The 22,000-nt window shown below is 41.7% G+C and overlaps 1 protein-coding gene across 2 annotated transcripts in view; it reads right to left on the reverse strand.

The window, feature by feature from the left end:
- Positions 1–22,000, reverse strand: part of BLVRA (biliverdin reductase A) — a 57,962-nt gene that overhangs the window by 31,362 nt on the left and 4,600 nt on the right. Inside the window, exons 2-5 of one of the 2 annotated variants that reach the window (XM_027574625.1) lie at positions 20,078–20,110; positions 3,313–3,434; positions 1,401–1,520; positions 176–273 (exon numbers count right to left, since the gene is read on the reverse strand). In XM_027574625.1, coding sequence (XP_027430426.1) covers positions 176–273; positions 1,401–1,520; positions 3,313–3,434; positions 20,078–20,089 — 352 coding nt within the window. In that variant the 5' untranslated portion in view covers positions 20,090–20,110. The remainder of the gene's footprint in view (positions 1–175; positions 274–1,400; positions 1,521–3,312; positions 3,435–20,077; positions 20,111–22,000) is intronic. The other variant, XM_027574626.1, reaches the window with a different exon arrangement.

Genomic DNA, 22,000 nt, shown 5'->3' on the forward strand with positions numbered 1-22,000 from the left:
CTTCCACACACACCCGTTATGTGCACCTACAGTACGGGGGAGTGTTGGGGGGGTTGGGAGCCCATAGGACATATCTGACATAGGGTTAAGTTTTAAAGGCGTAAAGATGGTACCAGAGACATCATACAGGCAGAAACTCTAAAAGAGGTTCTGTGTTCGACAGAATATACATCACCTTTCTCCTCAGCCAGCTTCCACAGGTCCTGAGCTGCTGCCCAAGACAGTGTCATGGGATATTCCACAAGGACATGTTTGCCAGCATTAAGGAACTGCCTTTGGAAAAAAGAGAGAGAGAAATATACTTCAAGTAAGCTTCACTAAAATGCCCTGCATGACAGAGAACAGACTGTTATAAATGCATGTACATCTCTGAGTCATGAAGGAATGCAGATGCGAATCAGGGCCAGAGGATGAGGATGAACTGCACGTCCTGTTACTTTCTCCTATGCTAGAAGAGGCGTTCGAGTTCTGTGTTAATTTGAACATTCATCCATTCACCTACTCATGTATTCAACTAGGTACTATTTGCCAGCTACTTTGGAGGAGAAACAAAGACATTAACCTGTAAACTGCCTGTTATCACGTGAGAGCCATAAATAAAGCCTACCAAACCCGTGAACAGCCAGCTCTGCCTGAGGCAGTCTGAAAAGATTTCAGTAACATCTGAAATAGGAGTAGGTGTTTTCCAGGCACAACATGCAAGATGAGGGTATTTCACTTTGGGCAGCATATGCAGAGGCCTGGGTGTTGGGAAGTGGCTGGAACTGCCTTGTTAGCTGCCAGGTCATGTGTGGGGCTCCTCCTTCCAGGCTCAGTCCCACCAAATGCATGAAGGGCTCTAGGCTTTGCATCTGAAGGTGGGGCAGGGGGACCTGTCACTTCTCTTGCTCTATAATGTCATCCCCCTCTTCGATGCCATCACTACCTTCCTTCCTCACTTATCTCATGGCAAAAACAGTTCATATTAAAGGAACTCTCAGAGATATTTAAAATGTTAAAAGCACAAAGGATAAAATGTTGGCAGCTAAGCCAAACTTAGAAAGGATTACAATTTGCCAAAGCACAGAAAAGATGCTGGCTCCACATCCTATTATGACAAGAGACAAGCACTATTCAAACTACTGTCAATACATTTTTTACAACGAATACACTTTATTCCTCGTATTGTTTTAAATTACAGTGTACTAAGTAAATATCAGTTTTACAGTTTTCATTTTCTTATACATTTATAACCAATAGTAAGAGTTTTGAGCATTTCGACATTTTTTTAAAGGTAATGCCTCCACTGTAATTTTTCCCTTCAATTATTAAAATTTCTTTGAGAGATTTCAGCTTGCCCCATCATTTTTATTCTCTTGCACTACTGGGCAAGGTAAGGACTACCTACATTGGAAACCCACCTGATATAGTCCTCATGGCTGGAGCTTTCACTGCAGATATAAGCAACATCAACCTCTTGACTGGAAAGAGCGTCTTCCAAAGAAATCTGCTGAACTTCCTCAATGTTCCCAAGCTCCCGTCTATTTGAGAATAACAAAAATGCACCTCAAAAGTACACAGCATATCCAATAAATGAGCAGCATCTTTCTCCTCTCCTCCCAACGATGTCCTGATAACCAGCTTTTGGAAATGAAGACATTAATTCCCTCTCTCCCTCCCACTTCCAGGACATTTTCCACTACAGAGTGAGAAAAAACAGCCTCAGGGTTTAAGTCAAGAGACCCAGCATTGAGTGCCGACACTACTGTGAACGGCCTCTGTGATATGGCAGTCTTTGAATCACTACATCTCTAAAACAAAAACAACTGATCTCCTTTTATCTCATGAGAAGTGGTCCCTCTGATCACAGCCAGCTCCAAGCGTCTGGCCAACCACTATGACTACCAGACTTCACTCACAGTCTAAGAGAAGAAGCAAGACACACATGTAAATATATAACATCAATACAAGATGAACATGAGAAATGTTGTGTTTGGGGGTTCAGGTGGGTAATTCAATCTAATTTAGGGTTTCAGAGTAGGTTTCCTGGGGAGATGGTAGGACTCAGCAGGTAGGTCATGAGAAACAGGGTATGTGAGAAGGGGTGTGACACAGGCAGGGGTGCAGTAAAGCAGGGGGTATGAGCTGGCCATCTTCCCATATGACTTGAATAGTTTAGGGGAGTTACCACTACATCAGTTATGGCAGCCAGCTAGCAGAAGACTGGGGTTTAAGGGACAAGGAGAGGTCCCACTTCAGCCTTGAGCCCAAGTGCTGTGTTCAATCCAGCTTCAGGTAGGGGTGCAATGGGAGTTACAGTGCTGGTTAATAATAATTTTGATCTCCCATTTATGTCCAAGTCCCTTAGAATCTTACTGAGGGGAGAAGATTGACCAAGGGCAGACTCCTACCACTTCTGGGTCTCTCTAGTGCCCCAGATAGTCTATGTGGACCATCACAATAGTTATTCATGCTTTGTTTGATTTCTCTAAAGCACTAAAAAGCAGAGAGAGGCGCCTAAGTTGCTCCCCACCTTCTCTCCTCAGCCAACACAGTGCCTACAACATCTTGTTCACAATTACCACTCATAAATGACATTATATGGTGTTAGTTTGGTGAGTGGTGTATGTAAGGAAGTGGTGAGTGGTGGAGGAAGGTGCTGAGTGAGTGTGGGTCAGAGAAGAAGAAACACGGTGGGAAGTTTGGTTTTGATTGAGTTATAGCAGATAAATGAAGTTATAGGAAATAAAAGTGAGGCTCAAAGTTATCAAAGGGAAAAGGATACACGTGGCTTAGATGATGGGCTTTGGAATCAAATAGACCTGTGTTCAAATCCAGACTTTTAGACTTTCTAGCTGTGTGTCCATAGGCAAATTACATAACCTCTCTACCTCTCTGTGGCTCCCTTTCTTTATCTGTAAAGTGGGGTTGATAATGGTATCTATGTCAAGGCCATTGCATGGATGGCTATCATGATAAGTGATATAACGATTAACTGGCACACACTGACAGCCTTCTTTCAGGCCGACCCACCATGTGTTCATTGTGCCCCTTTTGTGTAACCGTCAGGACCTGCTCTCATCTTCCCTGCCTCTGTCTTCACAGTCCCCTCGAGGCTGACTCGCTGTACATCCCAGCTGCAGATCCAGCACTCCAGCTCCCAGACCCATCCCAACTTGAGATCTTGTGGGGCTGACCCTGAGCACGGTTCTCTGGAATGACCCCAGAGCCGGCTCTCTCTCTCCTGGGTCTGGAGAATCTCTATGTCCCAAGCCCTAATTCACCACACTGGCCTTGCCATGAATTACAAGGCACAAGACAAATGCCAGCCACCTGGACACGAAGCCAATCAGGTTCAGGAAAGCCGAGGAAGCATGTGGATTCCGCAAGTCCCGGATCCGCACAGAGCCAGCTCTGCCAACGCCAACCACCACCACTCCGAACTTCCTCTCAGGCTGAAACACAAGGGACCGGGGTAGGATTTAAAGACAGTCAATGCCTCTAGCAGAGAACAGCAAAACCAAGACATGTCAGCAGGACCGGTCAGAGTCCAGACAAGGAAGGAAAGGAGCCAGCCCAGAACACACAAGAAGCCGTAGCACATAAGGGGGGGAAGAAGACAGCCCCTGACATGAGAGCTCAGGGAGAGGTCAGCTCCACCCGAGACATATTTCTACAGGAGCTCTGACTGTGTCATCCACAGAGAAGGCTCCTCACATTTGGCATTCCATTTCGACTGCCCACTCTCCAAAGATGAGAGATTTTCCTCCTGAAGTCGTATCTCTGTACTCCCTGAATCCTTCCTCCAGTGGACACGCAATCTGATACAGCCAGGAGTCATTCAGGGCCACAGCTGCTTAGAGAGATGCGGGCACACAGGACCCAGGGCAAACTGTGAGCTGTCACCTTACTCAGACTCCCCACTACAGCTTTCTGAGTTCCAACCAACTTCACTCCCACCCTAGTGGCGAAGCTCACCCAGTATGCGGGTGTACTGCTGGCAGCTGTGTGCGAAGTGAAAAATCAAGTCACTATAGATCCAAATGGATAAAAATTACCTCGACACACCCCTCAAACCCAGTTCTCCTTGGATGTCTCTGAGCGTAGAAATGGGAATGTCATCTCGGATTCACCCCTTCCTGCCACCTGGGTTATCTGTCACCACTTCCCACCGATTCTGCCCCTTCCTGTGTCCACTGCTCTAGGGTTGGCCCAGGATTTGTTTGCCTAAATCACCAACTGGTCTGACTCCTTCTAATCTCATCCCTTCCACACATGATCCACAGGCCTGCTTGCCAAAGCAGTTGCTTAAGATAAAAACGAAGTCCCTACCCTGATTAAAGCCCTTCATTTTCCCAACAGTTATTGACTGTGTCCTCCCAAAATTCATATATTGAAACCCTAACCCCTAGTATGATAGTATTAGGAGATGGGGCCTTTGGGAGGTAATTAGGATTAGAGGAGGCCATGAGGAAGGAGCCCTCCTGAATGGGATTAGTGCCCTTAGACGAGTCACAAGAGACTTTGCTTTCTCTCTGCCCAGGTGTCAGCAGTCTGCAACCTGGAAGACAGCCCTTACCAGAACCTGACCATGGAGGCTGATCTCAGACTTCTAGCCTCCAGTACGGTAAGAAATAAATTTCTGTTCTTTATGAGCCAACTGGTCTATGGTACTTTATCATAGCAGCCCAAACTAAGACACCACCTAAAGAGAAAAAAATACTAAAGTCCATGTTCTTTAAAAAAAAAAAAAATACTGAATCATTATGCTGTACTAATATATTAATATTATCCTGAAACTAATATATTATTATATGTCAACTATATCTCAATTAAAAAAATACTTAAAGATGAAAAAAAAAAGCCTCTCTGCCCCTTGGTGTTCATGGAACAAAAACATAAAAAAATTTTCATTCTCTACCCCAGCCCCTCACCCGAGGTATATTTCCTTCAGACTCTCCCATCTCAGTAAATGCCACCACCATCCACTCAGTTGCTCAGGTCCTTAAACTTGGGAGTTATCCTTGCCTTTTTTCTCTGTCCCACATTCCACACCCAATTCGTCAACAAATCGCCAAGATCCATCCATAAGCCTTCTATCTACTTCTGTCCATTCTTCATTGCTACCCCCTAATCCAAGTCACAATCTCATCCCTTGGACTGTTCTAGTAACCTTTATAACTCGTTCCCCTGCTTTACTCTTTGTCCTGTTCTGTCTATTCTTCATACAGCAGCAAGAATGATCTTTACACTAAATATGATCAGATAATAACCTGCCCCTCCCCACCTGCCTCTCAGCTTACAACTCTCTGGAGGCCACCTATTATACTCAGAATTAAACCCAAACCACTTGCTGTGGTCTACAAAGGCCTTCGTGATCTGGCCCTGCCTATCTCTCTTAGCTCATCTCTCAGCCCTCTCCCTCTTGTCATACTGGCCTTCTTCCTGCCTTTTAGCATGTCATAGTCATTTGCACCTCAAGGCCCTTGCATGTATGGTTTACTTCAAAAAGTGTCAGGCTCCAGGGATGTATTGTGGACAGACCCTGCTCTTAACAGAGATTTTAAAGAAAGGAGAGAGCAAACAAGTCAACAAATGAATTAAATATGAAAGTCGTGGGGTAACTGGGTGATGGACATTAAAGAAGGCATGGAATGTAATGAGCACTGGGTATTATATAAGGCTGATGAATCACTGACCTCCACCTCTGAAACTAATAATACACTATATGTTAATTAATTGAATTGAAATTTTAAAAAAGGCAATTTAAAAACAAGCAAGCAGGAAGGCCAGAATATTAAAATAAAAACAACCATTTTAGTTGACTATGTTAAAAAAAAACAACAAAAAAACCATAGCTGTCTGGTATCTCCCATCTCTCTCTTAAAACTTTTCTTCTTTATACAACACTTATCATTTAAATATTTTAAAACCACTTTTGTCTATAAAATAAACAAAATAAATATTTAATAAGTAAGTAAGTAGGCAAATCTTTACCAAAGACTTCTTTACCAAACATTGAGGCCTTCCAAACGTGGCTCTGTCTACTTCTTCTGGTCACCTCTCCCACTGTGTACCTTTAGACTTCTGACTTTCCAAACAACTGGAAAGTATGAAAAACTTTGTACGTATGCTAACTTTAAGCCTTTGCAAATCCTGTGTCCCTTGAGCTCCTCCCCACTGCCCACCTGTACACCTTCAAAGCTTTCGAGACCTGGGCATCTTATGAAGCCCTTTCTGATGCTTTTGGTTAGATTATTCTTTGCATCTAATAAAATTCACCCGTTTTAGTGTGCATTTCTATGAGTTTTGACCAACATACAGTCATATTACTACCATAAATCAAGATATAAAACAGTTCTATCACCCTCCTCCAAAATTACCTATGCTCCTTTGTAGTCAAACCCTACTCCCCACTCCAGGCAACCACTGTTTGCTTACTGTCTCAATAGTTTTGCTTTTTCCAGAAAGTCATATAAATGAAGTCATACAATATGTAGTCTTTCGAGTCTGGCTTCAACTTAGCATAATCAATTTTTTATCAATGTTGTTACATGTATCGGTGATTTCTTTCTTTTCATCACTGAGTAGCGGTGGTCCACTGTATGAATATACTGGTATGTTTATCCATTTGGCAAATGAAGAACATTTCTGATGCTCCCAGTTTGAATGAATTCATAATTCATTCTATTATGAATAAAGCTGCTATAGTCAGTCATTGACTAGTATTTGTGTAAACACAGTTCTTATTTAACTTGGGTAAATACCTGGGTATAAGAGTCGCTGGGGTCAGATGTTAAGTCATGTGTTTGAGACAACATTAAGTCATATGTTTGCTGGGTTATATGTTAAGCATAGATTTAACTTTATGAGAAACTGCCAAACTGTTTACCGACGTGAACCCTGGAATGACCATATGTACTATTTTGCATTCCCACCACCAAGGTCGGAGTTCTACATTCTCACCAACATCTGGTACTGTCAGATTTCTCTCTTCCTTTTCATTTCAGCCATTATATTGGTATGTTGTGGTATCTGTGGTTTCTACTTACATTTCCATAATGACTAGTGATGTTGAGGATTGTTTCACGTGCTTATGTGCCATCTGTATATCTACATTGATGAAGTGTCTATTCAAGTCTTTTGCGATCTTCTATTGGGTTGTCTGTTTTCTTATTATTGAGTTTTTAGGGTTTTGGTTTTTTTTTAAGATTTTATTTATTTATTTGACAGAGAGAGACACAGCGAGAGAGGGAACACAAGCAGGGGGAGCAGGAGAGGGAGAAACAGGCTTCCCGCGGAGCGGGGAGCCCAACATGGGGCTCGATCCCAGGACCCTAGGACCACGACCTGAGCCGAAGGCAGACACTTAATGACTGAGCCACCCAGGCGCCCCAAGTTTTTAGGGTTTTTATGTATTTTTGATATTGAATTCATTTGTCAAATTTGTAATTTGCAAACAGCTTCTAGTCTGTAGCATGTCTTTTCATTTTCTTAAGAATGTCATTTGAGGAGCTAAAGTTCTTAATTTTGATGAAGTCCAGCTTATCAAAAAAATTTGAATGTATCATTCTTCTGGCTAACACAAGGACACAAAGACTTTTCCCTATGCCTTCTTTCAGCAGTTTTATAGTTTAAGGTTTATAGTTTTAGTTACTTTATGTTCTAATTTGAATTAGTTTTTGTATATGGTGTAAGGTGTGAATCAAGGTTCTTTTAAAAAATTTTTTAGGTAGAGAGGCAGCCTCTCGAACTGTATTCCACAGGCTCTATCAACTGCCTACAATGAGACAGAAGTGTGCCAGGCTTGTATGTAAATACACCCAGACTTCACACCCGGCTCATGTGCCATCTCCTCTGAAAGCCATGAAGAGTTTTTTTTTCCCTCTTTGTATATGATATCCAATTGTTCCAACAAAAATTTATTGAGAAAAACTATTTTTTTTTCATTGAAATGCCTTTGCACCTTTGTGGTATTGTCTCAATTGTTGTAGTTTTATAGTAAGTTTTAAAATCAGTTACTGTCAACCTTCCAACTTTTTTTTTCTTTTCCAAAATTTTAGTTCTCCTGCCTTTACATAAAAATTTTGAATCAACTTGTCCATTTCTACCAAAAAGATAAAATCTGCCAGGATTCTGAATGGGATCACACCGAATCTACAGATTAGTTTGGGAAAAAACAAACATCTTGGAATAGTGAATTTTCAAATTCATGAACATTGTATATATCCCCATATATTTAGGTCTTCTTTGATTTCTTTCATTCTATCACTTTCAGTGTATGAATCTTGTTTTGTTAAATTTACAGCTAAGTATTTTATGATTTTTAGTGCTATTGTAAATAGTATTTGTTTTTTAGTTTTCACTTCTAAATTGTTTATTGCAAATAATTATTTTTGTATATTGATTTGAGTCTTGTAAACTTGAACTAATCACTTCTAGCAGCTTTTTTTGTAGATTCTGTCAGATTTTCTACATAGACCATAAGTTAGACATAAATAGAGATGGTTTCACTTCTTCCTTCTCAATCTGCAGTGCTTTATTCATTTTCTTGCCTTATTGCACTGGGTAGTGCAATAAGGTTCCACTATGACAGATTAGTGAGAGCAGACATTCTTGCCCACTTTCTAATCTTAGGGGGAAAACACTGGGTCTTTAACATGAAAAATGATGTTAGCTGTATTTTTTTTTTGTAGCTACCCTTTATCAGGATGTGAATATTTCCTTCTATTCATATCTTGCTGAGATTTTTTAAAAATATAAATGGTCTAAATTTTATCAAACGCCTTTTCTCATTCTATTGATATGATCATTTAAACTTTTCTTAAAATCTATTAATATGGTAATACCTTTTTCATTCCTAGGATAAACCTCACCTGACCATAATGTATTACCCTTTTTATATACTGATAAGTCTATTTGCTAAGATCTTATTAAAAATGTTTGCACTTATGTTCATGAGAATTACTGGTCTATAATTTTCTTGTAATGTGGAATGGTTCCTAGGATAACTGATTTTATAAAAGCATTGCCTTTTTTTTTTTAAAGATTTTATTTACTTATTTTTGCGAGAGAGAGAGAGAGCGAGCACATGAGCAGGGGATAGAGGCAGAGGGAGAAGACTCCACTGAGCAGGGAGCCCAATGTGGGACTTGATCCCAGGACCCTGAGATCATGACCTGAGCTGAAAGCAGACCCTTAACCGATTGAGCCACGCAGGCACCCAAAGTATTGCCTTTTATACTGCATGTATAAAATGTATCAGTTAATTCCACTAAAGAGCTGTCTTTTCTTTAAGGTACTAACTCCAATAGATGAGATACATGTCCTTAAAATAGGTGTCCCTTATCCAAAAAAAATAAGATCACTGATAAGATTCTTGGTTTATGGCTAGATAAGAAGCTACTAGCATATTTAAGGGAAATAACAGTCTTCATTAAAAACTCTGATATGACCCATTTAAAACTTTCAGAATAATTCATAAAAAGTATATTAAACTACACACTGAGTGGTTGAACTACTAACTATAGATATTATACATGAAGCAGTTCTTTTAAGAAATTAGACCATAAATATGTCTGTCTTGGTATAATATATATAATTGAAATGAATAAAGTTTGGAAGACCAATGTTCTGTCAGAATCTTTAAAAATCACACATTTAGTAATCCATTTGTGCTTACAATATTCATATGTATAAGCTTAAATTTTAAAAAACCTCTGTACATGAGAATAAAAAAGTTATATATTTATACATATATTAATATATAGGAATGCACTATTGTTTAAAATCCTCTCCTAAAGTCAAACCCTCCTCTTCAGCTGCAACAACTTTTCATGCCTAACTGTTGACATGTGGAAGCCCCTCTGGTGTTAGTGAAGTACAGGAGGCAGTGATAAAAGACCCAGCTAAAGCCATTAATCCAGGTCTTTGAATTGACTGATATCTTCATTTGCATTTCCTCCCCCCAACCAGCAAGCCAATCAACCATAAAATGATCCATTTCCTCACATTTAGATTGTTTACTTGGTTTTTATTTTTTGCATTTCCAATTAGTACCTTTATTTTGTGATCACTTTTTTTAATTTAAATTCAATTAGCCAACTTACAGTACATTATTAGTTTCAGATGCAGTGTTCAATACTTTATCAATTGTGTATAACATCCAGTGCTCATCACATCATGTGCCTTCCTTAGTGCCCATCACCCAATTACCCTATCCCCCCATCCCCCTCCCCTCCAGCCACCCTCAGTTTGTTTCCTATAGTTAAGAGTCCCTCATGGACGTATCCAAAAGAGAAAGGACCCAAGTTAATAAAATCATGAATGAAAGGGGAGAGATCATAACCAAAACCAAAGAAATGGAAACCATTGTTAGAAGTTATTATCAGCAACTGTATGCCAACAAACTAGGCAACCTGGAAGAAATGCATGCACTCCTGGAAACTTATAAACTACCAAGACTGAAACAGAAAGAAACAGACAATCTGAACATACCAATAGCCAGCAAGGAAAATGAAGCAGTAATCAAAAACCTCCCAAAAAACAAGAGTCCAGGGCCAGATGGCTTCCCAGGGGAATCCTACCAAACATGTAAAGAAGAAATAATACCTATTCTACTGAAGCTGTTTCAAAATCTAGAAATGGAAGAAAAACTTCCAAATTCATTCTATGAGGCCAGCATTACCTTGATCCCATAACCAGACAAAGACCCCGTCAAAAAGAATTACAGACCAATATCCCTGATGAACATGGTTGCCAAAATACTCACCAAGATACTAGCCAATGGGATCCAACAGTACATTAAAAGGATTATTCACCACCATCAGGTGGGATTTATTCCTGGGCTGCAAGGTTGGTTCAACATCCACAAATCAATCAATGTGATACACTACATTAATAAAAGAAAGGACAAGAATCATATGATCCTCTCGATAGATGCAGAAAAAGCATTTGACAAAGTACAGCATCCTTTCTTGATTAAAACTGCACAGTGTAGGGGTAAAGGAAACATGTCTCACTATCATAAAAGTTATCTACAAAAAGCCCACAGGAAATATCATTCTCAATGGGGAAAAACAGGGTTTTTCCCCTAAGGTCAGGAACACAACAGGGATGCCCACTCTCACCACTGTTGTTCAACATAGTACTGGAAGTCCTAGCCTCAGGAATCAGACAACAAAAAGAAATAAAAGGCATTCAAATTGGCAAAGAAGAAATCAAACTCTCACTCTCTGCAGATGATATGATACTTCATGTGGAAAACCAAAAAGACTCCACCCCAAAACTGCTAGAACTCATACAGGAATTCAGTAAAGTGGCAGGATATAAAATCAATGCACAGAAATCAGTTGCATTTCTATACACCAACAATGAGACAGAAGACATAGAAATTAAGGAATCGATCCCATTTACATTTGCACCAAAACCCATAAGATACCTAGGAATAAACCTAACCAAACAGGTAAAGGATCTATACTCTAGAAACTACAGAACACTTATAAAAGAAATTAAGGAAGACATAAAGAGATGGAAAAACATTCCATGCTCATGGTTTGGAAGAATAAACATTGTTAAAATGTCTATGCTGCCCAGAGAAATCTACACATTCAATGCAATCCCTATCAAAATGCCATCGACATTTTTCACAGAGCTGGAACAAACAATCCTAAAATTTGTATGGAACCAGAAAAGACCTTGTATCGCCAAGGAAATGTTGAAAAAGAAAACCAAAGCTGGGGCATCACACTGCCTGACTTCAAGCTATATTACAAAGTTGTGATCGTCAAGGCAGCCTGGTACTTGCCCAAAAACAGACACATAGATCAACGGAACAGAATAGAGAGCCCAGATATGGACCCTCCTCAACTCTATGGTCAACTAATCTTCGACAAAGGAGGAAAGAATGTCCAATGGAAAAAAGACAGTCTCTTCAATAAATGGTGCTGGGAAAATTGGACAGCCACATGCAGAAGAATGAAACTGGACTATTCTTTTACATCATACACAAAAATAGACTCAAAATGGATAAAAGACCTAAAGGTGAGACAGGAATCCATCAAAATCCTCAAGCAGAATACAGGCAGCAACCTCTTTGACCTTGGCCAAAGCAACTTCTTGCAAGCAAAGTCTCCAAAGGCAAAGGAAAGAAAAGCAAAAGTGAACTACTGGGGCTTCATCAAGATAAAAAGCTTCTGCAAATCAAAGGAAACAGTCAACAAAACAAAGAGGCAACCCACAGAATGGGAGAAGATATTTGCAAATGACATATCTGATAAAGGGTTAATATCCAAAATATATAAACAATTTATAAAACTCAACACCCAAAAAACAAATAATCCAGTCAAGAAATGGGCAGAAGACACAGACACTTCTCCAAAGTAGACATTGGAATGGCTAACAGACATATGAAAAATGTTCCACATTACTTGCCATCAGGGAAATACAAATCAAAAGCACAATGAGATATCACCTCACACCAGTCAGAATGGCTAAAATTAACAAGTCAGGAAACGACAGATGTTGGTGGGGATGCGGAGAAAGGGGGACCCTCCTACACTGTTGGTGGGAATGCAAGCTGGTGCAGCCACTCTGGAAAACAGTACGGAGGTTCCTCAAAAAGTTGAAAATAGAGCTACCCTATGACCCAGCAATTGCATTACTGGGTATTTACTCCAAAGATAAAAATGTAGTGATCCAAAGGGGCACCTGCACCCCAATGTTTACAGCAGCAATGTCCACAATAGCCAAACTATGCAAAGAGCCCAGATGTCCATCAACAGATGAATGGATAAAGCAGCTGTGGTATACACACACACACACACACACACACACACACACACACACACACACACACACAACGGAATATTACACAGCCATCAAAAAAAGGAAATCTTGCCAGTTGCAATGACGTGGATGGAACTAGAGGGTATTATGCTAAGTGAACTAAGTCAGTCAGAGACAATTATCATATGATCTTGCTGATACGTGGAATTTAAGAAACAAGGCAGAGGATCATAGGGGAAGAGAGGAAAAAGGGAAACAAGACAAAATCAGAGAGGAAGACAAACCCTAAGAGCCTCTTAATCTCACGAAACAAACTGAGGGGGAGGGTGGTGGGGGGCTGGGGAGCTGGGTGATGGACACTGGGGAGGCTATGTGTTGTGGTGAGTGCTGTGTATTGTGTAAGACCAATGGATCACAGACCTGTACTCCTGAAACAAATAATACATTTATGTTAAAAAAAAAAAAATCCTAAAAGAAGCTGGAGAAAAAAAACACCTCACCTACAGAGAAAAACAAGAACTACATGCGACTTCTCCTGAGAAACCACGCATGCACAAAGAGAGGAGAGTGAAATATTTAAAGTGCTGAGAGGCAGACACTACCAACCTAGATTTCTGTTCCCTGTGAAATGATCCCTCAAAAGTGAAGTTCTCAGACAAACAAAAATCGAGGGCATTTGTTGTCATTACACTGTCTTGCAAGAAATGTTGAAAGAAGTTCTTTAGAGATAAGGAAAATAATATAGGACAGACACCCAGGTATACATCAAGAAAGGAAGAGCACCAAAGGAGGATTAAGTGAAGGTAAAATTATAACTTTTTATTAATTCATCTAGCTGATAACAATTTGTTCAAAATAGTAACAGCAACAAGTATTTAATTATGTACGTTTATACATATGTATCTTATGTATTTATATGCTTATGTATGCTTACATATAAGTGAAGTAAATGACACAAAGCAGGAGAAGAAATAGGAATATTTTGTTAAAGTACTCACACCCTATGAAGTGGTAGAGTTGTTATTTGAAAGTGGACCTTGATTAGCTGTAAATGCATACTGCAAACTCTAGGGCAACCTCTAAAAAAGGTTAAAAAAGAAGTATAATCAATATGCTAAGAAAGGAGAGTAAATGGAATGATAAAATGCTCAAATTAAAACCAGAAAAAGAGTGGGAGACAAAAATAGGAACAAAGAACCAGGGCAACAAATAGAAGATAGCAACAAATATTAATCCAACGATATCACTTTGAAAATTAAATGGTCTAAACGCATCAATTAAAAGACAAAGACTGTCACAGTGGATTAAAAAATAAGACCCAATTAGCTGCTGTCTGTAAGAATTCCACTTAAAATATAAAGACACATATAGATGAAAAGTAAATGGCTGGAGACAAATATGCCATGTTAGTATTTTAAGAAAGCAGAAGTAGCTACACTAATTTCAAGGGCATTACATAATAATGGAGTCCAAAAATGTTAACCCTTAACATGTATGTGCCTAACAAGAGCATCAAACTACATGAAGCATCTATCTACCCAATGGATCTACAAGGAGAAAAAGATGAACCCAATATCATAGTTGGAAATTTCGACACCCCTCTATCAGAAATGGACAGATCCGGCAGGCAGAAAAGCAGTTAAGGACATAGCCGAACTCAACAATACCATCAGTCCCCTGGATATCACTGACATCTACAGACTATTTCAGCAACAGCAATACACAATCTTCTCAAGCTCACGTGGAACATTCACCAAGACAGACCACATTCTGGGCCATAAAACATACTTCAACAAACTTAAAAGAACAGAAGTGATGCAATGTCTCCTCTGAGACCAAAATGGAATTTAAACTAGAAATCAACAACAAAAAGATAACTGGAAAAATCCCCAAATACTGGTGGCTAAAACTTTGGGGGTGGGAACCAGCAAAAAGCAGAGCAAAGGACAACAAGGAGCAGCCGAAAGAGGAAGATATGCAAGGTTATGAGGAGGCTGAAGGATACAGAGAGAGGAGCCAGGAAGGGGAGGGCAATGGATTTCTAGAAACCAAGATGTCTAAAGTTCCATTTTCAGTTGTTTGCTTTGCTCTGCTATGTCAAACCTTTGGGAAAATGCCGCTGAAGTACAGGAAAAGGAGCAGTTTCAAGACCGCAGTAAAAGGACACACATAAGGGACAGCAAAGTGACTCAAAAAGTAAGAGTGGGCTTGCTCCCATCTTTTGGACTCAGAGAAGCTGGTGTCTGGAGCTCCAAATCTGATCACAGAATTCAGAGGAAGTTAGGATTAAGAGAACATGTTCTGCCAACTTAGGGAAAAAACTGTTTTGAGATGAAAAGGGTAAAAGAAAACACAAAGGGCGCCTGGGGGGCTCAGCTGGTTAAGCATGTGACTCTTGATTCCAGCTCAGGTCATGATCTCAGGGTCACGGGATGGAGCGCCGCATGGGCTCTGCGCTGGGTGTGGAGCCTGTTTAAGATTCTCTCTCTCCCTCTACACAGCCCCCTCTCTCCCTCTGTAAAAAAAATAAAAATAAAACATAAAATCATTTTGGAGGAACTTCAGGGGATAAGGCGTGAGGCAAGTGCTGGACCACCATTCCGGGAGGGGGAAAAGGGGATTCCAAATAGTCAGGAAGAACAACCTAATGTTTTTCATCCACTGTTTACAAGGATCAGAAAGTTTAACAACACATTGGCGAGTGCAGAAAAACAGGTATATTCATACAATGCAAGAGGGAGAGAAAAATGGGCAACTTTTGTGGAGAGCAACTTGGAAATAACTTATGCAAATATTCTGTGGTCCAGTAAGTCCATTTCTAAGAATGTGTCCTATAGAGATACACAATGAAAAGACTTAGGTTTATTGCAGCCTTACTTGTAAGAGCAGAAAATCGAAAATAACATATACATTGTTAACAGCTGCTTGGTTATGTACATTATGGTATGCCCTTACAATGAAATAGTACACTATAGAAAAGAACAAGGAAGTTCTTTATGTATTTAAAGGGACAGATCTCCAAGACAGATTGTTGGGTGAGAAAAGCAAGACACAGATCGGTGTTCCAGATCACTTCCAGAAAGCAAGCCCCGAGAAATTTCACACAGCAGAAATGACATATGAACCGCATGGACAAGATTAGCTGAATATACACAAGAAGAGAGGCATTTACCAAGTCAGAGACATCAGGGCCTGCATGACCATTCTGCCCCCAATACCCCATGACTTGAGCAAGTTACTTAACCCTCATTTTCTTCAACTACAAAACAGAGGCAATAATAGCACCTTGCTCATAGGTGTCTTGTTAGGATTAAATTATGCACATCCTGGGATACGGGGCAGCAGATTAACTATATGTTTTATCTTGAAAACGTAGTGCTGAGTGGAACAAATAAGAAAGAGAACAAGATATGAACTGTAACACAATACAGTTATTGAAATTAAAAGTATACTACACCGGAGTTGCCAGGGGCTCGGGGTGAGGGTGGCTGTGACAACAAAGGAGCAAGAAAAGAAAGGAGTATTTTGGAGGGAGGGTCTAAATCCCAATTGCGGGAATGGTTAAACAAATTGATGCATGTGTTGTAATTCACAGAACTTGTGCACCAAAAAAACAATTTTACCAAATGTAAACATAAAGGGTATTTGTATAAAAACAGTAACATATACTTTGGGGGATACATGAAAACAAAAAGGTAATCATTGAATCCATTAGAACAGCTGTCTTTGGAAGGGTGAGAGCGAGGATGCAGACCAGAAGGAATGAGAAAATAAATACAAGAGAGGAGCCCTGCACACACCAACAAGGACCACATGCCACGAGCAGGGGCTAAGGAGTACCTTCTATGCCCCACAAGAGGGAGACAGAATACCCTAGAGCAGCGTAAGGAAAGGGAAGGAGAGTAAGTACAGGAAGTGAGCAAATGATGAGGAGGCAGAAAGTCAAGCAAGAAAAAGACAGATTTGGAGGGTACTATGGTCTCACCAGCAAATTCCATGAGTACAAGTACCTTATCTATATTTTTTTTACCATTAAAGCCATAAAGCCAAGTCTAAAGTCTGGAACAGTGTGTTGTTACATTTTAGTGACTAAATCAAGCAAATAGGATTTACAGCATGGAGTGTGGGAAAGGAGTGAGGAGGGTATCGAGCTTCCAGGCCCCATACCCAGATGGCGATGGTGCCATTCCGAGAAGCCGATTTGGGGCAGGTGAAAGACAGCGGGTCCAGGTTGGGTTGGGATGAGCTGGAGCACCTGTGTTAAGCGCTCAGTGAAGATGAGCAGTCAGGCTTCTCAATGTACAGATCTTGAGTAGGATCTGGTTGAACAAATCCATTTGGGACATTCCTAAGCATACGATTAACAAAAACTGGGGGATCAGATGAGCAGCCTAGGACAAATGAGTAGGAGGAGAAGTATCCCGGGAAACACACAGTTTTAAAAAGCAGGCAGAAGAGAAGCCTAAGAAAGACTGTGACAAGAAGTGAGCAGAGAGATAGGCAGAAACCTTGGGATGGCGTGGAAACACTTGAAGAACACGGCCAATAGGGTCAAATGCTTCAAAAAGGAAGTTTCCACCAAATTTGGCAATATAGATGCTACTGGTTACTTTCAATTGCAAAGTTTTGGTGGAACAGTGAGAACCAAGTCAGACTGCAGTGGGGCTGACATAAAAGGGAAGGGAGAAAGTGGTCACAGGCACTGAACGATGGGTGTTTAATGCAGAAGGGAAGTGACGATAGTTACAGGGGAACCGAAGGTCTAGGAATGTTTTCAAAGGTTGAGAGTAAAAAGCCATCAAAGGAGGAAGGGTCAAAATGATAGGAAAGCAGGGGTAACTGATGACTGACGGAACTGTCACCGGGCCAGGCTATATAAGCTTACTATTAACGCAAAGTCTCTAATTTTTCTTCAGAACTCCTAAGACCATGAGAATTTGAGTGAGTCGCAGGGGCCTTCACGTAAGGGGTCAGAGGCACCGGAAAGTGCTTAAAAGAAGTCAGCCCTGACGTGGGGAAGGCTAGGGGATCAGTAAGGAGGGAGGCTTACTTTTGACTTTTACCATTTTATGGCTTTTGAGCTTTGTGTGTACCGACATTATTACCAAAACAATTTTCTAAAAATTATTATTTAAGATGAATTTCAGTTAAGAAAGAAGCCCGACTGCAGTAGGTTCAGAATGACTTTGGAGAGAGGAAAAAATGGAGAGGTTACCTATGCACATCTCTTTCAAGAAGCCTCCCTGTGAAAGACACGAGAAAAATAGGATGACAGTAGCTTGACAAAATGTCATGCGTTGTTTTGTTCGGAAGAAAGTAAGAACTAAAGCACTCTGAGGGGCGCCTGGGTGGCTCAGTTGTTAAGCAGCCGACTCTTGGTTTCAGCTCAGGCCATGATCTCAGGGTCGTGGGATCAAGCCCCATGTCAGGCTCTGTACTCAATGGGGAGTCAGCTTGAGGATTCTCCCTCTGCCTCGGCCTCTCCCCCGACTTGTGCTCTCTCTCTAAAATAAATAAATAAATCTTTAAAAAAAGAAAAGCGTTTGGAGATATTAATCAGAGAGAGTCAGGAGAAATGAGGTTAACAATGCAGCTGGTAAAGGAGATAATTAGGGAGGCAGGGTGAGGTCTGAAGAGGCAAGAGAATTTGAAATTCAGAGTATGGACAGGGGTTTCTAGGGACACTGGTTGCGATAGGTCCACTCCCCTTTCTTCTTCCTCTATACAGCCCAGGCATAGGGGGGAAGCTGCTTCAGGGTGGGCCTGATTTGTCTAAGCCAATTGGCAAAATCTCGGCTCCTCTTAACCCAGTAATTAGTCCAGGAGTGGACATGTGACCCAATTCTTGCCAATAAGACCTAAGGTGGCATTAGGTGCGGTTTCAAAAAAAAAAAAAACAAAAACAAAAACAAAGAGGTTCCTACTTTTCTGAGAGCTGCAGGAAGCTCTCCTTCTCCTGCTCAAAGTGAATGAGGAAGCATGTAGCCCCAACTGTTGCTGGCAGCCATCCTATAACCATAAGGGGAACTATCTCTAGGAGAAAGCTAACATTTGGATGAAGAGCAGAGAGACGAAATGATCCTGGATCATCAAGATCGCCAAGCCACTGGATCAGCCGGCCCTGAAGCCTGCCGTCCGTTTGGACTTCCAAGATAAAAAACACATTACGTTGGGTTTTCCTCTACTCACAGCCTGGAGCCCTCTCACTGATAAACATCCCTTCCACTGTGACAAGAGGAGCAAGACACATGGGAAGGCAGGAATTGAGAGAGATGATGTCTGATGGTTCTCATTTTTCTCTGTAAAGTAAAAAGTGTTCCAGACGCTAAGAGTGAGGAGGGAGCAGGGAGGCAGGAGAAGGCTGGACCTGGCCATTCAGGGCAATGGGGAAGGGGGCTGCATGCAGCTCCGTGGAGGACAGGCGGGCTGTGCTGAGCATGCACATGCGGGTCTGGAGATGTGTGCCAGCTGCAGACACATGAAGCTGTGCCACCTACCCAAGACCACTGTCCTGGGGTTGGCACGGTAGGTCAATGGAACAAGAGGAAAAGCAGATGGGAACATCAGACCGAGAGTGGTTGGAGAGATGGACCCTGGGGTTTGGCTGGACTTGGAGAGGAGTAGAGGCAGGAAGGAGCTGATCAGTCAGGAAAAAACAAAAGGGCAAAGTGACTAGAAGACGCAGCAGACCAAAGAACAGGGACAGTAGAACTGAGAGCCCCTAGGAGACAATGCAGAGAAATGTCCTAATAAGCAGAGGTTAAGTCCCCAGAATAACACAAAGCAAGGCTCTAGGCCCAGCACCCGTACACCGTGCTGCCCACTCCAGCCCCAGCCCTTCAGTGTTGTTTCAGGATTAACTGCGATAGGTAAATTCTAGTCTAACTGAAGCTGAACAGACACAGATAAGAACTTGGAAAGGGGGGGGGCGCCTGGGTGGCTCAGACGGTTAAGCGTCTGCCTTCGGCTCAGGTCATGATCTCAGGGTCCTGGGATCGAGCCCCGCGTTGGGCTCCCTGCTCAGCGGAGAGCCTGCTTCTCCCTCTGCCTCTGCCTGCTGCTTCCTCTGCTTGTGCTCTCTCTCTGTCAAAAATAAATAAAGTTAAAAAAAAAAAAAAAAAAACTTGGAAGGGCCTAATTCTTCCATTATCACCCAGAGCCATGTGCACATCGGCAGGCTGGAAGGGAAATGTTTTCAAGTTTGTGCCAATGTTTTTGAAAGTTCTGTAGGGAGAGGAGACACTCTGTAAAGGAGAAATGAGGAGCACTGCAAGAAATGCATTCCTTAAACCAGCCCTTTTAAAGAACTCACCTCGGCATTCATCTTGATCTCCTACTTCCGTGGCTGTGAAGACAAAAGCAGAGGTCAGGACCCTGAAGACACCCGCCCCAGATGCCATGCAGACACTCCCCTTTGCCATACCACTTTCTCCCACACTCTTGTTTTTTTTTTGAAGATTTTATTTATTTTAGAGAGAAAAAGCGAGTGAGTGGGGGAGGGGAGGAGAGAGAGAGAATCTCAAGCAGACTCAGCAGAGTGCAGAGCCTACCAGGGAGCTTGATCCCCCGACCCTGAGATCATGACCCAAGCCCAAACCAAGAGTCAGACGCTTAACCGACTGAGCCACCCAGGAGCCCCAGATCTGCCTTTCTTTTACAGAGACAAGCAAGGCAGTAGGAAATACACACTTTCCTTTTTTTTTTCTCCTAGCTGACTTTCCAGAGGACTTAAACATATTATGTTAAAAGTACAGTTTACTCTGAACCCATAGCATTAAGGAGGAGGGAAGAAGGAGCAAACAGGTGAGCAGGAGTCAGAAGAAATGAGGAAAAAGGGACGGGAAGGAGAAACAGGAAAGAGAAGGAAAAGAAATAAGAAACGAGTAGGGAATAACAGTGGTTCCAAACTTCAATGTACTCCAAGGACTGCTTGTTGAAAATGCATATTTCTGGCTTCTACCCCCAGAGATTCTGATTCAGGAAGTCTACAAGGCAGGGGAGGCTGAGAATCTGCATTTTCAACAGGTGTCCAAAAGATCATGTGCACGTGGTCAGACAGCCACACCTGGAGAAACACTAGAACTGAGAGTAGAACACAGAGGCCCATAAAAATTCACTTTCTCATTCATTTTTCAGGGCTGTTAGAATTGCCACTTTATCTCAACTAAGACTAGGGCAGGCAATGGCAGGGTGACTGTGTGACTAGAAGTGACAGAGAAAGAACTAAAGCCTCTCCAGCCCTCCGACCCAAGTGGGATGTCCAGGAAGCCAATGCAGATGCTGCTCGGAGCTGGAGGAGAGGGAGGAGGGCCCTCCAAGTCCTCTGGGAAGGGAAGGCTGTGGTGGCCTCGGTCCTTGGACCCATCCCTGCATTTGAGCTCATTCTCCTTCAAAATCTAGAAAGGGTTGGACATAGTGATGATAACCATGAACAAGAACAATGAAATAAGTGACACCCATTATTAAAAACAACAAAGAGAAACAAACAAAGAAAATTGACCCTCGACAATCCTATGAACATCTGGGATGGTCACCTGGGCTGTGTGTTGAAAATAACCCATTTTCAGTAATTCCCCTCCCTTCTTCTCTCTTCTCATTCCTCCTTTGTGCTTTGAGATTGGGTCTCATGACCTAACCTAGCTGGCTCACGGGCTGTCTTTCCTTTAATAACCCAGAGCCTTTTCATGTTTTCTGAAAAATGTGAAAAAGGGAACTTGTAGAAGACAAACCCTAAAAAGCAGGGGGTAACAAAGCGGGTAAGCTTTCCTCCCAGACCTCAGGAAGTCAGTATGGGTATGTCTTCTCATGCATAAAATATCTTGGAAGGACAACCAAGACACTGACAGCAAAGCCAGGGGGAAAAGCTACAACTAAGCAAGGATGTGTGTTAAGTAGCAGCCTGGACCACAGTGGGTCCCCAGAGAACACACCCTGGTTGCTCTCCCATGCAGATGCCCTACGCAAAACTCTACTGTGTTTTACTCATATTTTTAAGAATTTTGATTCAAGCCTCCTTTAGAGCTTACATGTGGGTGGGCAAGTCAGATAACAAAATGTACAGATATGAGGTTAGTAACAGTTGTGAGCCTACTTCTATTAACACGAATCCATAGACCCTTGGCAAAAAAGCTAACGCTAATTCTATTTTACAGACGAAGCACCTGAAGTTCAGTGTGGGCACCAGCATTTGGTCTCACAGTCTAGGCCCTGTAGCACTGCGTGGTAATTTTCAGAC

Source organism: Zalophus californianus, chromosome 12, assembly GCF_009762305.2.
Source record: "Zalophus californianus isolate mZalCal1 chromosome 12, mZalCal1.pri.v2, whole genome shotgun sequence".
Classification (NCBI taxonomy): Eukaryota; Metazoa; Chordata; class Mammalia; order Carnivora; family Otariidae; genus Zalophus; species Zalophus californianus.